The sequence below is a fragment of the Chiloscyllium plagiosum genome, unplaced genomic scaffold (genome assembly GCF_037043375.1).
Source record: "Chiloscyllium plagiosum isolate Xiang-an unplaced genomic scaffold, Cpla_swu_hap1 HiC_scaffold_46, whole genome shotgun sequence".
Classification (NCBI taxonomy): domain Eukaryota; kingdom Metazoa; phylum Chordata; class Chondrichthyes; order Orectolobiformes; family Hemiscylliidae; genus Chiloscyllium; species Chiloscyllium plagiosum.
Window position 1 is genome coordinate 1,191,259 of NW_028270184.1, and position 19,006 is coordinate 1,210,264.

Here is a 19,006-nt window from a genome sequence, read left to right on the forward strand (position 1 = left end):
CTCTGGGCTTCCCAGTCCATGCCATGTCACCGAGAGTCTCCTGCTCCAGGCTTCCCAGCCCACACCACAGTGCCGCCAAGGGCCCACTCCAGGCGAAAGCAAGAGTCCTGCTTCAAACTTCACAAGTTGGCTGACTGACTCTGTAGCAACAGTGTCTTTGAAGATGTTGCCGCCACCACTCCAAAGCATATCAAAACCGCCTCCTGCTGAAGAACACTCCTGATCAGGTAAGTTTGAGAAAAAAGAAGGGGAAGAAAGAAAAAGAAAAGGACAAGCCCGGGCACAGGAGCCTGTATGTTGCCTGCTTTGCTGCAGTCATCTTGGTGGCAATTAAGTGAGATTACTTGTTTAGAAACACGTTAATACAAAGAACAAACATTGAACAGTTAACTTCTGGTGAACAAATCCACAATTCATTGTACAAAAAGAACTCTGGTTAGCTCCTCTCCAGCAACACTAGTTTGTATCTTGTTACATGGAGCTTATCTTGTGATGTTAGTTAGCCTTTCCAGGCACTAAATGCCTTAAACAACAAGAAGCAGCTGCCAGTCACAGTCAATTACATTCCGAATACACTTACAGTGCTCAGTCAGACAATGGGTTCCACTGTCCTGGTGAACGCCATTCCTTGAACAACTTTCCTCAGGAACTCTTAGTCTTATGATTTTCAGGTGTCTAAATGTTAGAAATTTTCTTGAGTCAACAAACAAGACTGTTCTCTGAGCACAATGTACCAGTTGTAGTTGGTACTGAGCCAACAGGATCTTCCAGAGAATGGTACAGGCTTTGGCTGATGGTGGATAAATAAGACTTGTTAAACAGAAAATTGGGAAGTGAAACAAGCAATCTATCTCAAATGGGATAAGACTAATAGATGTTTAATAGGACAAAATATGACTTGTAGCCAATAAGTTGTCAGCTATACAGTTGGCCAAATGTTCCCCTTCACTGGAGTCAATAGGAAAGAATATCAATGTCCTGGCACTTTCTGTTGATCAGAAACTGAGCTAGACTATCCATATAAATATAGTGACTACAAGAGCGGGTCAGAGAATAGGGATCTTACAGTGAGAAACTCACCTCCTGACTCCCCAAAGTCTGACCACCATCTACAAGGCACAAGCCAGGAGTGTGATGGAATACTGTCCATTTGCCTGAATGAACATAGCTCTAGCAATACTCGAGAAGCTTGACACCATCCAGGACCAAGCAACCCGCCTGACTGGCAGCACATCCACAAACATTCATTCCCTCCATCACTGATGCACAGTAACAACAATCATGTACCATCTACAAGATCCACTGCAGAAATTCACCAAAGCTCCTTAGAAAGCACCCTCCAAACCCATGACCACTGCCATCTAGAAAGACAAAGGCAGCAAATACCTTGGAACACCACCACTTGCAAGTTCCGCAACCCGCCACTTACCATATTGACTTGGAAATATATCACTGTTCCTTCAGTGTCACGGGGTCAAAATCCTGGAACGCCTGTCTTACAGCATTGTGAGTCTACTCACAGCACTGGATTGCAGTGGTTCAAGAAGGCAGCTCAATACCATCTTCTCCAGGGAATCTTGGGATGTGCATTAAATGCCAACCCAGCAGGTAGCATCCACACCATGTGAGTGAATAAAAGAATCACAAAAAGGAGAGTCCTCACTTTCTCCTAGTTGATCTTAACCTTCTGCGAATCCTCTTGCAAGGATGCCTACCTTGAAGAAACCGTCCTCCTCCTTCTACAAGGATCTCTCACTGCACCCCCCCCCCCCCCCCCCCCCAGGTCATCTCCTCTTCCCTGAAGCCGCCAACACCCCCTCTCCAGCCTATCACCCTCACCTCCTTCCACCTATCGTATTCCCAGCTCCCTTCCCCCAAATACCCCACCCCCACCTTTTATCTCAGCCCGCTTGGCACAGCAGCCTCATTCCTGAAGAAGGGCTGATGCCCGAAACGTCGATTCTCCTGCTCCACGGATGCTGCCTGGCCTGCTGCGCTTTTCTAGCACCACACTTTTCAACTCTGGTCTCCAGCATCTGCAGTCCTCACTTTCTCCTAGTGCTTATTTTTCCCCTGCACCCATATTGTGTGTGCAGGTGTGAGACACAGTGAAAGACACAAGGTGTACAAATCTTTATTCTATTTCCACCAGCAGGAAGAAAAGAAACACCCAAGTGGCCAGTGACAAGCAGTGCCCTTCACATCGAAGGGCAATGCTGTGTGATCAAACAGTGAAGGGGAGGGCAGGGATTAAATCAAAATAGAATTGGAGGGGATCTCCTGTTTATATTGGTGAGCCAGGGCTTCCTAATTGGCCCAGTTAACAACCCCAATCAAGGATCTCATAGTCAACAAGATCAAGCTGGTTCCATTCACAATATGGGCTTCCACCATTCTCTGGTGCATTTCACTCAGAAAAGCATTTTCCCCTTAAGCCTGAATATCCCTCAATGAGTGCATCTGATCTTTTGTATAAATGTTATCACTAGAACAGATAGGCTTACTTAATTCAAATCCAGGTGCTGGAGATAAATCAAGTGCTTTAACATTCCTCAAATACTGGAAATGCAGCCAAATACATGCATGGTTCATTTTCAATTTAATGTAGCTGTAAAGAATTACTTGAGAAAAACGTATGGCTTGCAAAGGTTTTCACCATGCTAGTGTCAGCTTCACGTGATTTCTGAGCTGTGACCAGTAGACAGGATGTGTGTCTATATAAATACTCTTATCAACAAACTTTCTCACTCACATCCCCGAAATTTCAGAATGATAAACAATGTGTGCGCAATTATTGCTATCGTGCTGCTTGTATTTACTGGTGAGAGATTTTTTTAAGTCTCTATATTAAGCATTGGAATCTCCGTGAAAGGATTTTATGTCTGACTATATTTATTGCACATTTATAGAGGTTTACAAAATTATGAGGGGCATGGATAGGATAAATAGACAAAGTCTTTTCCCTGGGGTCGGGGAGTCCAGAACTAGAGAGCATAGGTTTAGGGTGAGAGGGGAAAGATATAAAAGAGACCTAAGGGGCAACTTTTTCATGCAGAGGGTGGTATGTGTATGGAATAAGCTGCCAGAGGATGTGGTGGAGGCTGGTACAATTACAACAGTTAAGAGGCATTTGGATGGGTATATGAATAAGAAGGGTTTGGAGGGATATGGGCTGGGTGCTGACAGGTGGGACTAGATTGGGTTGGGATATCTGGTCGGCATGGACGGATTGGACTGAAGGGTCTATTTCCATGCTGTACATCTCTATGACTAAATGCTTTTGTGTAATAAAGAGATTGCTCTTAGTGGAAATATTTTAAAATTAATTGAGAACAATATGCGGTTGAAATTACAATTTGAAGAAAAGTGTACTGTATAATTATTCATTACCTGTGAATCAGTTGAAAAGTTGTAAGGATGTAAAAGGTGCTATATAAATACAAACATTTGTGTATTATTAAACAAGATTTCTGCACCAACCATTTTCTGGTATTGCTGATTGGGTGAGCAATGTGAACGGGACATGAGGGTGGTGATGAAACTTCAGGTCAGGCACAGAGCACTGTTTGAGTAGATGCATGCAGCGCAGTGTAGTATGAGCGTGTACAGATGTCGTAGGAGTCAGTGCACTGTTTGTGTTATCTTTTTTTTAAGTACTGTTTTAATGAGATGGCTGTCTGATTGCGGACTGGATGAAGAAGCATCTGTCTCCCTATCCCCTCGCCTCCCACTCTGGAAAGCTGCAGGACAGGCAGCCAGCATTCTACCTTTGGTAGAATGGGAACATGGCAGAGAGGTTTAGGCCAGGTTTAATTTGTGAATTACTGAGGAAGCACTGCACTGTGAAAGCGGCAATGCTAATGGAGTAACACATTGTCAGAGGGTCAGTGCTGAGGGAGTGCTGCACTGTCAGAGGGTCAGTGCTGAGGGGGTGCCACACTGTCAGAGGATCAGTGCTGAGGGTGTGCTGCACTGTTGGAGGGTCAGCACTGAGGGAGCGCTGTATTGTCGGAGGGTCAGTGCTGAGGGAGTGCCGTATTTACAGTCATGCCATCTTTCAGAAAGGACATTACTGACATAGATGGAGTGCAACAAGCTATTCACCAGACTTGTTCCTGGTTCCTGGGATGGTAGGGCTGTCCTGTGACGAGAGAATGTGGAACCTGACCTGTAATCTTTAGAGTTTTAAATTAGATTACTTAGATTAGATTAGATTACTTACAGTGTGGAAACAGGCCCTTCGGCCCAACAAGTCCACACCGACCCGCCGAAGCGCAACCCACCCATACCCCTACATTTACCCCTTCACCTAACACTATGGGCAATTTAGCATGGCCAATTCACCTGACCTGCACATCTTTGGACTGTGGGAGGAAACCGGAGCACCCGGAGGAAACCCACGCAGACACGGGGAGAATGTGCAAACTCCACACTCCTGAGGCGGGAATTGAACCCGGGTCTCTGGCGCTGTGTGTGGCAACAGTGCTAACCACTGTGCCACCGTGCCGCCCCAGGAAGTGATTTCATTAAATCGCATAAAGGGATGGACAGAATAAGTAGAGATGTTTCCCTGATTGAGGAGTCTAGAACAATGCAACCCAATTTAAAAATAAGGGAGATGTCGCTTAGGTCTGAGATTTGGAAAAATATTTTTGCTCAGAGGGTTTTAAATCTTTGGAATACCACAAGGGCTGTGAAAGATCAATCTTTGAATATGTTTAAGGTAGAGATTGATAGGTTTCTGATGACCAGTGGCATACAGGGTAATATGGATGAGTTTTGTCAAAAAGAAAATGGAAGCATATGTAAGGTTTAGGAAATTGAAATCAGACAAGGTCCTTGTAGAATATAAAGGAAGCAGAAAGAGCTTAAACAAAGAACTCAAAGGGCTAAAAGGGCCATAAATAGTCAAGGATTTTATACTTATTTTAGGAGCTGGAGGAAGTGGGTGGGATTTTTTTTATAGATATTTTTATTAGAAATTTTACATTTTTACAAGTTTACAAAAATAAACAAAACTCTCAAATATAAACATTGATATACAATTAAATCAAATGTACAATAGCCAAAATTTAACAAAAGAAAAAAATACCAAAAAAAAACTCAACTGTCTACTAATCTAACCTACAACTAACCAGAGTGTATATTTAAGTCTCTTACATGCTCGGAATGTGTTAATATCAGATGTAATAAAACCCGCATTCGTGCGGGATTCCTCTCCTAAGGGGCCCCGGACCAGCCAGATTTGTAATCTCAATTAAATAAAAGCCCTTGTTAGGATAGCCGAAATATCTGTATTTATGTAATTCAAGAAGGGCTGCCATATTTTATAAAATAATTCGGTCTTTCGGTGCACCATATTTGTAAGGAAGTCAAGGGGAATACAATCCATAATTAATCTGTGCCAATTTGAAAGTCCAGGGGGACCCTCAGCCACCCAGTTCACCAAAATATTTTTCCTTGCACAGAAAGAGAGAATAGGAAATAGTCTCTTCCCGTACATGTGCAGGGAGGGAAAGTTCGAAAAGCCCAAAAGGAGAGATACAGGGTCCACTTTAATTTCCGTTCCTAAAATTTCTGTCAGGGTACTTGCTACTTTAGTCCAATATCTACGGCACTTATGACAGGTCCATAGGCAATGTACAAGAGTACCCACCTCTATTTTGCATTTGGGACACATTGGAGATGCTCCTGCCTTAAATTTTGCCAATCGAACCGGTGCTATATGGGCCCTGTGAAGTATCTTCAGCTGGATAGCCTGGGTTCTGTTACAGATAGTAATTCTTCTAGCGTATTCCCAAATATCATTCCACGTTTCTATAGAGATTTCTAGTCCCAAATCCTGATCCCATGTTTTAAGCAGATTATCCATATCTCCCGATACTTCATCATGTAGTAAATGATAAATAGTACTGATGGAAGATACCCCCCACTGGTCGTAGGACACTACATTCTCCATCTGATTTATAAAGACTATCTAATAACGTAGTCTTCTTCTGTATATAGTCTCCAATTTGGAAGTATCGAAAGAGGTCACCATTAGGTAATCCGAATTTCTGACGCAGCTGTTCAAAAGACATCAGGACCCCATCCTTAAATAGGTTCCCTAGACATGAGATATCCCTGGATCTCCAGAGTTTAAAAGTGGCATCTGTAAATCCCGGTTGGAATCCCCATGCTCCCACTATCAGTGCATAGGGGGATGTTTTATGTGAATTACCCTCATTTTGCCGCATTATATTCCAAGCCTTAATTGTGTTTAGTATTATAGGGTTTTTACAGTGATCTGTAATGATTTTCCTCTTGTCTGAAAATAAAAGATTAATAAGTGGGTATTTTACTTGAGAGGCCTTGATGTCCAACCATATTGATTGTGGATCAGACAAGACACAATCAGCTATATAACTTAATAGGGAACTTAACTGATATTTCCTAAAATCTGGGAAGTCCAATCCTCCCTTTGTCTGTGGAAGCTGTAGCTTCTTCAGCTTAATGAGGGGCCGTCTATGATTCCAAATAAAGGAACCCAGCCAACCATATAATTTACGTAGAGCCATCCTCGGCAGCATCACCGGAAGCATTCTCATAGGATATAAGAGACGGGGCAGGACATTCATTTTGATTAGTGCTATTCTACCCAAACAGGAAATTGGAAGGTCTCCCCATCGCTGGAGGTCCTGCCTTATCCTTTCCAGTAAATGCACAAAATTAGCCTTATACAACTGACCAAATACTGGAGTAATAAAAATGCCTAAATATAAGAAGCCCTCCAGGGACCAGCGAAAGGGAAAAAGGGATCCGTCCACTAAGTGGGGTGTCATAGCAAGGCCACTATTGGCATAGCCTCCGATTTTGAAAAATTAATTTTATAGCCTGAGAATGCGCTAAATGTATTAATAACTTGGATTAGGCAAGGTACGGACATCAGAGGATTACTGAGGAATAGAAGAACATCATCTGCAGAAAGGGTAATTTTATGTTTACCTGTACCAATCCTCGGGGCCATTATATTAGGATCACCTCGTATAGCTTCTGCTAGTGGTTCAATTATTAGCGCAAATAACAATGGCGAGAGGGGACATCCCTGACGGCAGCCCCTACCCACACTGAAGCTATCCGAACCTAATCCATTGGTAACCACAACTGCTTTGGGATCACTATACAATGTTGAGACCCATTTGGTAAACACTTGTCCAACGGCAAACCTTTCCAATATGTAAAACAAATATGACCATTCAACCCTATCAAATGCCTTTTCCGTGTCTAATGAAACTACTACTCCTGGTATCTTTCCCTGATGACAGGCTTGAATCATATTCAAAACCCTTCTAATATTGGATGATCTATGGCCCTTAATAAACTCCGTCTGATCCTCCTTTATAATATGTGGCAGTACCCTTTCTAGTCTCAGTGCTAACGTTTTAGCAAGGATTTTAAAATCTACATTTAGCAAGGATATTGGTCTGTATGACGTACAATCTTCTGGATCCTTTCCTTTTTTAAGGATAAGAGAGATATTTGCCTCTTTCAGCGAAGGCGGGAGACAGCTCTGACTATATACATAGTTATACATGTCCATAAGTGGACCAGCCAATATTTCCGTAAATTCTTTATAGAATTCAGCTTGAAAACCATCTGGGCCCGGTGTCTTACCGCTCTGAAGTTGCCTAATTGCATCAAGTATTTCTTGGACTGTTAGAGGAGCATTTAGGACCGATACCTGTTCCGGAGTTAGGCCTGGAAAGGTCAAATTTTTTAAAAATGACTGCATCCTCCTAGTCCTATCTTCACAATCCTGCAATTTATATAACTCAGAATAAAATTCTCTAAAGATCGCATTAATCTTTTTATGATCATGAGTCAAAATACCCGTACTTTCCTTGATAGACGTAATAGTCTGAGGGGCCTTTTTTTTCTTTGCAAGAAATGCTAAGTATCTACCCGGTTTGTCGCCATATTCATATAACCTTTGTTTTGCAAATAATATTTCCCTCTTAGCCGTTTGAGTAAGCGTAGTGTTTAGAGCCGTAATCCTTTGCAATTTAATAATAGAAGGTCTATCAGTGTATGCTGTTTCAGCTGCTTTTAAGCGAGCTTCAAGCAGACGCTGTTGTTCTCCCCTCAATTTCTTCTGGGTCGCTGAGTAGGAGATGATCAAACCTTGCGTGTAAGCTTTGATGGTCTCCCACATCATTGATGGGTTGCTAGCTGGACCTGAATTAATTTCTAAAAAAGTTTTAAATTCTTGAGAGAAGTACTTTACAAATTTACTATCTTTCATTAGGAAGGGGTCCATACGCCATTGCCGAGGGGATGTCCCATTGTTCCTCGCCTTAGTTTCCATATATACAGCAGCGTGGTCGGAAATTGCTATACTACCTATTTTACAAGATGATATGGAATTTTAAAAAATCGAGGGGGCAAAAAACATATCAATTCTAGTATAACATTTATGTGGATTGGAGTAGAAAGAAAAATCTCTGCCCTTTGGATGAAGACATCTACATACATCTACTAATCCTAATTCTTTGTTCAGATCCATCAATTGTCTAGATCTGGGAGATACTCCTGCAGTACTCTTGGGAATCCTATCTATTTCCGGATCCATAATACAATTAAAGTCTCCCCCTATAATTGTATGACGGGCACCAAAAGTCATCAATTTTGAAAAGGCTTCCATTATAAATTTAAAGGGGTGTGCCGGGGGGCAGTACAAATTTAAAATCCTCTCCATTTATGAGGGCTTTAATCAAAATATATCATTCAGATTCGTCTTTTATCTGCTTTAGGATTTTGAAAGGGAAATTCTTCTGAACAAGAATAACAACTCCCCTGCTTTTTGAGCTAAAAGAAGAGAAAAAAGGCCTGATCAAATCCACCCTGTCGTAATTTCAAGTGTTCTTTATCCGACAGGTGTGTCTCCTGTAGGAGAGCTATATCAACTCTTTCTTTCTTAAGATTTGATAATATTTTCTTCCTTTTGACTGGCGAATTACTCCCCTTGACATTCCAAGTGCACCACTTAACCAACTGATCAACCATAATCATCTGGGCAAATCCAAGACCCTCGGGATGGGAAACCCTATCCAGAACATCCCGAGCATAGAGCATATAACATTTACAAAAATAAAGGCTCTCTAATACACTCACAACAGTATAATAAAAAACTATTTCTAAATTTAAAAAATATAAAACGTATCTAAGTGGAGATTTTCCCCCTCATTCCCAGGGGGTGTCACTTCCTCTCCAAAAGTCCATCATATCCTCTCCCAACCAATGCCCCACCCTTGACCCAGGCGCTCCTCAATAAAATGCGGAGAATTCAGATATAATACAAAGCTAGAGTTAACAGTGAGCACCCTACCCCCACCCATACCAACACCTGGATATATTTGGTAATGTTAATACCATATATAAACATATAACTGTAAAATTACAACCTCAACAAATAATAATTAAATATACTAATACAAACTAACAAGGGAGAAACAACCCCGCTCCTAAAGACAGAGGTAAAATAAAATAAGGTAACCACCTCCCCCCACCAACATTAACCAAACCCCCCAGCTTACACACACACAGATATACATACATCCCACATATATATATAAAATTATAAAAGAAAACAACCCCAAGGGGGGGGGGGGGAGAAAACCAAATCCCTGTCCCCACCCCCCCATGATAGTATTAAACAGTAAGGTAAGAAAAAAGAAAAAAAAGGGGGGGGGGATATAAACCAAAGCGGGGGAAAGGCAAACCAACATCCATTATCACTTACAGTTTATCTAAGAGAGTGCAAGAATTCCTTAGCCTTTTCTGGCGATCTGAAGTTATACACGGATCCTTCATGGTTAAAGCGTAGCGTCGCTGGGTAGCGTAAGGAGTACTGAATATTTAAGTCCCTTAAACGCTTCTTCGCCTCGTCGAATGCCTTCCTCTTTCGGACCAGAACTGGGGAAAAGTCCTGGAATAACATGATCTTGGATCCTTTATAGATCATAGCTTCGGGGTCTTTTCCAAGATTTCTAGAGGCTTCTAGGAGTATCTGCCTCTCCTTGTAGCTCTGCAGCCGGAACAGGACTGGGTGTGGGTGCTGGTTCGAGCCGGGCCTACGTATTGCGACCCGGTAGGCCCATTCCACCCTTACCTGGCCTGATCCAGCCTCCAGATTTAAAAGCTGTGGCAGCCACTGCTCGAGGAATGCTGTAAGCTGGCCTTCCTCTTCCCGTTCGGGAAGGCCCAGCAAATGAATATTTTATCGACGACCTCGATTGTGCTGTAGTTTCGGAGGTCGGGGCCTTTAGCTCCGCCCCGCCGACTCGGCGCTCGATGTCTTTAATGTCTCGGTCGTGCTTCTGCAGCGCGGCCGAGAGTGAGTCCCATCGACTTCGGGATTCTTCAATGAAAGCGTTGATCTTCGCATCCAGTTTAGAGATCATTTCTACAAGGCTTGTCACCGTAGGTAAGTCCCCCGTGACGGCTGTGGACACCTCAGCTGCAGCTGGAGAGGGTGGGGGAGGGGTTCCTGCTTGCTGAGAGCTGCGGGCTCCCTTCCCTTTAGTCATTTTTACTAAAAATTAGATTGTTTAAATTTAATATTAAACAACTAATTAAATTAAACAGCTATTATAAATGATTTGGTGATTGTGGTGGGGGTGGCTGATCCACTTTACCCAAGTCTTGGGAGGAGCACTGTAGACTCAGACTTGCTGGGTCGCTGCCATCTTGGATCCCCGGGTGGGATCCTTAATGTGTCTCAGAAGGGGTATGTTGACATCCTAGAACATGTTAATATTAAGAAGATGGAGGTGCTGGGTGTCTTGAAAAACATTAAAGTAAATAAGGCCCCAGAGCCTGATCCTCTATCCCAGGATACTGAGGGAGACAAGGGAGGAGATTGCTGAGGACAGAGACATTTGTATCCTCTTTCACTACAGGTGAGGTCCTGGAAGACTGGAGAATAGTCACTGTTGCTCCTTTGTTTAAGGGAAACCGGGATAATACAGGAAATTATAGGCTGGTGAGCCTTACATCAGTGGTCAGGAAGTTATTGGAGAAGGGCCTCAGGATTTACTTGCATTTGGAAAAGAACAGATTTATTAGGGATAGTATGGCTTTGTGTGGGCAGTTCTTGAGAAAATGATGAAGATGATTGATGAGGATAGGGTGGTGGATATTGTCTACATGGACTTTACTAAAGCATTTGACAAGTTCCTTTGTGGTAGGCTGGTCCAGAAGATTAAGTCACACAAGATCCACCGTGGGTTGGTAGGTTCGATTACAAAATCGACTTGGTCATAGAAGATAGAAGTTTGTGGAAGGGTGTTTTTCAGAATGGAGATCTGTGACCAATTGTATTTCTGCAAGGCTTAGTGGCAGGACCTCTGTTCTTTGTAATATGTGTATATAACTTATTTGGATGAAATTATAGGTGATATGATAAGTTGTAGATGACAGGAAAATCGATGGAGTTGTGAATAGTGAGGAAGATTGTCAAAGATCACAGCAGGACATAGACCAGTTGGAAAATTGGGCAGAGAAATGGCAGATGGAGTTTCATCCTGACAAATGTGAAGTGATGCATTTTGGGAGGTCAGATGAAAGAGGAACATATATTGTAAATAGCAAGACCCTGAGGAACATTGATATCCAGGGGATCTTGTGGTTCAAGACTATAGTTCCCTGAAAGTGACAACACACGTGAATAAGGTGGTAAAAAAGGCTTATTGTGTGCTTGCTTTCAGCAGTTGGGGCACTGAGCATAAAAGTTGGCAAGTCATGTTGCAGCTGTACAAAACTTTTAGTTAGACCACATTTGGAGTATTGTATGCAATTCTTTTTGCCACAGTATAGGAAGGATGTGGAGGCTTTAGAGAGGGTGCAAAGGAGGTTTACCACGATTTTGTCCGAATTGGAATGTATTAAGTATAAGAAGAAGTTGGACAAACTTGGATTGATTTCACTAGAGCATTGGACGCTTATGGATGACCAGGTGGATGTATATAGAATTATGAGAAGCATGGATAGGGTGGATCATCAGAGGTGGAAATGTCAAATATGTAGGCTTAAGGTGAGGGAGAAAGTTAAATGTTTGGCAAAGCTTTTACACAAAGGTTGGAAGTGCCTGGAACATAAGGGATGTAGTAAAAGCAGATATGATAGCAACATACAAGAGCCAGTTAGACAGGCTCATGAACAGGCAGAGAACAGAAGGAGACAGATTAGTTTAGAATAGCACCAGGATTAGCACAGACATGGTGAGCTGAAGGGTCTGTTTCTGTGCTGTTCTGTTCTATGTTCTAGTAGGCTTTGGTTTGTTCAATCAGCCATGATCATATTGAATGGCAGGCAGGCTTGGTGGGCTGAATGGCCTACTCTTGCTTTGTCCTTAATAGATTAGTTTATGAGATCCTGTTCCTTGCAAATTGACTGTTATATTTCTTACATTATGAGGGCTGCAGGTCAAAGTAAAAAGTCGTTTAGCTCTATTCGAGGTCTTCAGTACATAACATTACTGTCCAGTGTTTGTAACTCTGTTAACAGACTTGCTGTGCTGAAGTGTTCTCCTACATGTAGAATGATACAACAGCACAAACGTGTAAAACTGCATGTTTGTTTTAGTTAAGATAAAAGTATTCTTATCTAAAAATGTTGAGTTAGCGATAATATTGTAGCCACTAGCTTTATTCAAAAACAATAGGAACTCTTCATTTTTATTACAGAAATTGTAGTTCCCTTTCAAAATAGGAGCTGCAACAATTAGATAATTTACCAGAAAGAAGAGATTAACAGATATTGAAGGGAACATCTAGCTAATTTGTCAATGATTTCACTCATTGAAATGGTTGGTATGTGTTTAGTCAGAAATTCTCTGGCCAGCTCAGTTAGCAGCTGATTATGAGTGGTCTGTGTCTCTGTATCTTTTGTAACAGTCTCCATTTTTCTATTGCAGACCTGGCAACAACTCAACTTTATACTTCTGCTTCTTCTGATGAAGAGGTGAGGTCCTGCATCTAATTTTACCTGGAGTTTTCTGTAATGGTATTAATAATGCTTGTTGCCTGTAGCAGTGTGGGCTTTGACTAGTTTTCTCTCTCCAATTCCTATCATTATTCCATAACTCTGGTGAGATCCTATGCTCTTAGTTAATTTCATTACTTGTCAATAATGAATGAATCTGTTAATCTCATCTCTCGTAGCCTGACTGCCAAGATTTCCCTGATATCCCAGTCTGCCCCATGTTTACAAAGCGAGTCTGTGGAACTGATGGCATGACCTACATAAACCGTTGTAATTTATGCCTTTATAATTGGTGAGTGATTTTAAAACTCTGGGATCAGGTGACACCTTATCACAAGTTTAAATCTCTGTTAATAATGAAAAGGAAATGAGATGTCCAAATGGAAGAACTTGACTTTGGGTAAATTAATTGATTAATTGATTCCCCTGATGATGAGTTCAGAGCTCAAAATGACATTTCAAAATGATGTTTTCTGTACCTTTGCAACTTCCCATAATAGCACCATATACGGAATATACTATCAATATGATGATTCAAGCATGTAGGAGGGGAGATCCGAGCCCGAAACTTCATCACAACGTAGAGTCTGTCTGGCATTTCTGATTTGTGTAGGTGCTGGAATTAGATCTGATCAGTATTAATGTATGCGTGGCATACAAGCTGATCTTGGAAGTAAGAAGTCAAATGTGCAGAGCAGGCATAGTAAGATCAGAGTTGAGAGTGTGTTGCTGGAAAAGCACAGCAGGTCAGCAGCATCCGAGGAGCAGGAAAATTGGCATTTCAGACCGGAGCCCTTCATCAGGAAAGTGGCCTGATTCCTGATGAAGGGCTCTGGCCTGAAACGTCGATTTTCCTGCTCCTCAAATGCTGCCTGACCTGTTGTGCTTTTCCAGCAACACACCCCCAACTCTGATCTCCAGCATCTGCAGACCCTCACTGTCTCATAGTAAGATCGGGTCTGGATTTTCTGTATTTCTTTGGAAAAACAAGATATCCCTTTGGAAAGGCAAGTTAGATATATCCCAGGTCACGTTTCGAGGAGGTAAGGTACCCTTTTAAATGGTTAAAAGTAGACATGAATGAGCACAATTTCATTAAATGTCAAGCTCTTTGGAAATGCCAAAATCAAGAACCACCGTCAAAAGACCTATCATAAGTAACAAGAGGACTTGTTATCAATGACAGGACTACCTGTCAAACATGAAAAATAGATGGGAAGGTGAATAGTGAGGATAACACACAGAGTCTGCAGAGAGATATAGACAGGTTAAAGCTAGTGGGCAAATACTTGGCAGAAGGAATATGATGTGGGAAAGTCTGAGGTTATGCAGGAAGAATAGAAGAGCTGAGTATTATATAAAATGGAGAGACACTGTGGAATGCTACAGCACAAAGGGATTTAGGAGTCCTCCTGTATAAATCACAAACTGCCAGCATTCAGGTTAGCTGGTAACAGGGAAGGCAAATTAACTGTCTATTTATTTCAAAGGGAACAGAATGTAAAAATAGGGAGGTCTTGCTAATATTATACAATGCACTACTTAGACTACACTGTGAATAGTTTTGGTCCCCTTATCTAAAGAAAGATATCAAGGCATTGGAGGCAGTTCAGAAAGGGTTCCCTCTACTGATCCCAAGTATGGAGGGATTGTCTTATGACCAAAGGTTGAATCGGTTGGGCCTGTACTCACTGAATTTTAAAAGCATGAGAGGAGACTTTATTGCAATATATAAGATTCTTAGGGAACTTGACAGGGTAGATGGGGGGATGTTGTTTCCCCTTTTTGCACAGTCTCGGACCAGAGGACATAATCTCCTATCTTGATGCATCACAGAATGGTATGGTAACTGCTGTTCCCAAGACCTCGAGAAACTACAGGGAGTTGTGAACAGAACCCAGTTTATCATGCGAATCATCCTTTGATCCATTGACTCCACCTACATTTCCCGCTGCCTCAAGAAAGTAACCAACATAATCAAAAACTCCGACCACCATCTCCACCCCTCCTGTCCCACGCCCCAGTTATACTGTCTTCCATTCTTCCGTCCGACAGAAGATATAAAAGTTTGAATACACATACAAATAGATTCAAGAACAGCTTATTCCCTACTGTTATCAGACTTTGGAACAGACTTCGCAAATATTAATAGTGATCTCTCTTTCTACACTTTCTGTGCAGCTGCAACACTGTTATCTGTTCTGCTACCCTGATGCACTTTGTATATTACAATCTGCCTGATGCAAAACAACGCTTTTCATTGTATCTCAGTACATGTGACAGCAATGAATCAAACTCATAATCTTGGAGTAAGGGATCATCCATTTAAAACAGATGATGAGGAATTTCTTTTCTCAGAGCCTAGTGAATCTATGAAATTCTTTACTGCAGAGGGCTGGGTCATTCAGTGTATTCAAGGCTGAGACAGATTTTAATCAGGTGGGACATCAAGGGTTATGAGGGAAAAGGCAGAAAAGTGGAGTTGAAGACTATTAAATCAGGTATGTTTTCAGTGAATGATAGAGCAGACTCAGTCAGTTGAATGAACTACCTCTATTCCTATGTCTCATGGTCAAGAGGATCTGTGAAAGAGATCTGTCAAAAGTAACAAGAGGATCAACTTCAAGTGGAGTTGTCAAGCTGTGAAGGCATTTCAAACCTCCTACCTATTATTCATTGAAAAAAATGTCTGGAGTGTTTATTTTAGAAACTATTATGTAAAACTCCATTTTGTCTGTTGACATTACTAGTGCATGCTTGATTTAAAGTCATCCATTATCACAATGGGTGCCTTCCAATTCACAGTTACAAGTGGTTAAAGGTTTCTATGGTATTATTTTGTTTTACATTAGCACATCTCCACTAGTATCCTGACTTCTGCCCATATTGAAAACAAGATGAGTTGGATGTTGTCAAGCTTCTTAATTGTTGTTGGAACTGTATCCATTCAGGCAAATGGGAAGTATTCCATCACACCCCTGACTTGTGCCTTGTATGTGGTGGACAGGCTTTGGGAAGTCAGGAGGTGAGTTACTCACTGCAGGACTCCTGGCCTCTGACCTGCTCTTGCATTTATATGGCTCAGTTTCTAATCAATGATAACTCCCAGGATGTTGATATATATGGGATTCAACAATAGTAATGCTATTGAAAGTTAAGGGATGATGGTGAGATTTCTGTCTTGTTGGAGATGATCATTGCCTGGCATTTGTGTGACACAAATTGTCTCCCCAGGGCCCATTTCACCTCCCTAGCCTGAACCTTAGATAGCTCATGGAAACAAGGCTGCTGCCATCAATCAGACGAGAGAATCATTCTCAAGACTTTTTCTCTTACTGTCAAAGTGATTGTCTAATGCTATGCATTCCCATACCTTTATATCCAAGTTTTATACCACGCTGACAAATTAACAATCTACCTCAATGTATCTCTCCATGCTTAATGGATAGTAACTTCCTTGGGTTTTTGTTTCAGGTTGAATAATGCAGATGTTAAGATCAGGCACAATGGATTTTGTACAAAGACACAACCAAAAGAGGAAGAATACTGACTGAGTTGGCAAAAGTTCTAGTGTTGAGCTGAAGTCTTTTTTTGAAAGTCTTCATTTGATTGGTTGAATGAAGAATAAACTGAAATAAATATGAATTGGGTGTATTGCCAGTTAATTTTCCAGCCTTTTACTGCTGGCCTCATGAGATAACACTGTATTTGTTTGTTTACTGCTTATTAAGCTGCATTTGATGTGTGATTTTCAAATTTAATCAAGATTTAATCAGTCAAAGCTAACTGTGATGTTACACCTGGCATCGGTGGAGAGACAAGGAGATCACATAATTTAAACTTGACATTTCTTCCAGCTCATCTGTTTCTGAAATCCTGACCCGCACGAAGTTCCAACTATTCATTCCTTGTGTCCTCACCGATGTACTTCGACTTTCGGAACCTAGTGCACCCAGTTCAAATCTTTAATTCTTATGTTTAAATCCACCCAAAGACAGTGTCTTTTTGAAGTCATCTATGACATCCTATGCAACTGTGACAAAGATAAATTATCCTTCCTTGTCCTTCTGAACAAAGCTGTCTGCGGGCTCTGACACAGTTGATCACTGTTAACAGATTCTAACCGAGCTGGTCAAACAGAGATTAAGAGACGGTCTTTCTTTGTGCAGAGTTAATTGACTTTACCAATCCCACAGTTCTCTCACCCAATCCCAAATGTTCCCCTTTTATACATCTAGACATTGATTAATAGACATCAAATGTTTATCTTCCAACCTTAATTACTTGTTATTATTAGTCACCTCTTCAAATGCCACTCCAGATATTTTATGATCAGCTATTTCAGAGAAGTTATAACACTTCTGGAGCAGTTGAAACTTAAACCCAAGCCTCCTGGTACAGAGATAAGAATACCACTGCTGCGCCGCATGAGTTCTCAAAAGCCACTCCATCTAAATCAGTGGAATTGCTCTTATCTGGATCCTTTCTAACTGATCAGATTATCTCCTACAGTGGTTTATCTTCCTGTTCCCGCTCCTGGCCTGTTACCACTGATGTTACCTGAGGAACTATCCTCAGTTCTCTGCATTTCTCAGCTATACGTTGTACATGTTGTTTACATTTTTGATGGTATGGAACTAAATGGTCTTGCTAATAAAAGAAACGTTTAATATATTTGCTGTTTTTGAATACATAGCTGCAGTGAAGACAAGAAGCAAAATATTTGTTCATTACAGCCACCATCTCCTTATTATCAACTATTAACTCCCCATTCTCATTCTCAAGAGGACTAAGGCTCACTTTACTTACTCTTTTCCTTGTTAAATACTGTAGAAAATCTTGATATTTATAATGTTTTCACTGTATATGATGCAAATTCATAAATGGACCAAAGACGATCATTTTTGGTCCTGACATTGTGCCATCAGATTACCATGGAAGGGTGAGGTATCTTAAAGGTTTGAGAAGGTGAAGCTAGCTGTTTCACACTGGAACTATACAACAGCAACATTAGTGGTAACTCGTGGTAACCACGAGTAGAGTGCTACTATCAAGCCAAAAAGCCATGGGCTTGCCTTGATTGTGTCTTGTTCACTTTGTTCCCAGCAGAACAGACCTATTGTCTCCCTTTCACACCTTTAGTTACACCATTCTACATCTCTATTTCTCTTTCACCCCAACTAGCAACCATTTTGTCTTTTACACTGGGCCTGTACACCATCTTTTCCCCTCATCTCAAGACTCAAAACATTATTTCTTTTTCTATCCTCAATTGCTGCATTTCCCAGCATTTTCTTGTGTTTGTTTTAGACTTCTAGTATTTGCAGTATTTTGCTTTTATTACGCTGACGTCATTGTTTGCTGGAGTCCATCCCACTTCCTGGTAATAGTCTAAGTCTAAACCAAGCTGTTATCTACCTTAAACACAGAAAGAACTGTGGATGCTGTAAATCAGAAACAAAAACAGAAATTGCTGGAAAAGCTCAGCAGGTCTGGCAGCATCTGTGAAGAGAAATCAGAGTTAACATTTCAGTTCCAGTTCTGAGGAAGCGTCACTGGACCTGAAATGTTAGCTCTTAGTTCTCTCCACAATTTCTGCCAGACCTGCTGAACTTTTCCAGCAATTTCTAATTTCTACCTTGTTGTAATATTGAGCTTGAGATGAATTTCAACCACAAATCCATACCAGCAATAAAACTACCTTTTTTCACCTCTGCAATATCACTGACTGTCTCTGCTTCAACCCGTCCAGCATCAACACTCTCTCTAGTTTGGGATTGACTGATTGGATCGAAAGATCTGTTTCTGTGTTGTATGGCTCGAAGACTCTCATGCCCCATTAGTTCTGAACTTGACCATTCCGACCTAAAGCTGGCTGTTCTCCCAAATTCTACACTCTGTAAGTTTGAGATCTCCCCAAACTTTGCTGTCTATGATCTAACTCACACCATTTCCCTCTACCATCACTGTGTTTGTTACATTGATC

At 41.4% G+C, this 19,006-nt stretch overlaps 2 protein-coding genes across 2 annotated transcripts in view; one reads left to right on the plus strand and one right to left on the minus strand.

The window, feature by feature from the left end:
• The window catches only part of LOC148136188 (ovomucoid-like), a 40,001-nt gene that overhangs the window by 17,805 nt on the left and 3,190 nt on the right, over nucleotides 1–19,006 (minus strand). The gene's annotated exons all lie outside the window — the stretch shown is intronic.
• LOC122543783 (trypsin inhibitor ClTI-1-like) lies at nucleotides 12,723–17,674 on the plus strand. Its single transcript, XM_043682549.2, has 3 exons — nucleotides 12,723–12,999; nucleotides 13,200–13,312; nucleotides 16,495–17,674. Exons 1-3 carry the CDS (start codon nucleotides 12,898–12,900, stop codon nucleotides 16,568–16,570), a joined length of 291 nt encoding a protein of 96 aa, XP_043538484.2. The 5' UTR covers nucleotides 12,723–12,897; the 3' UTR covers nucleotides 16,571–17,674.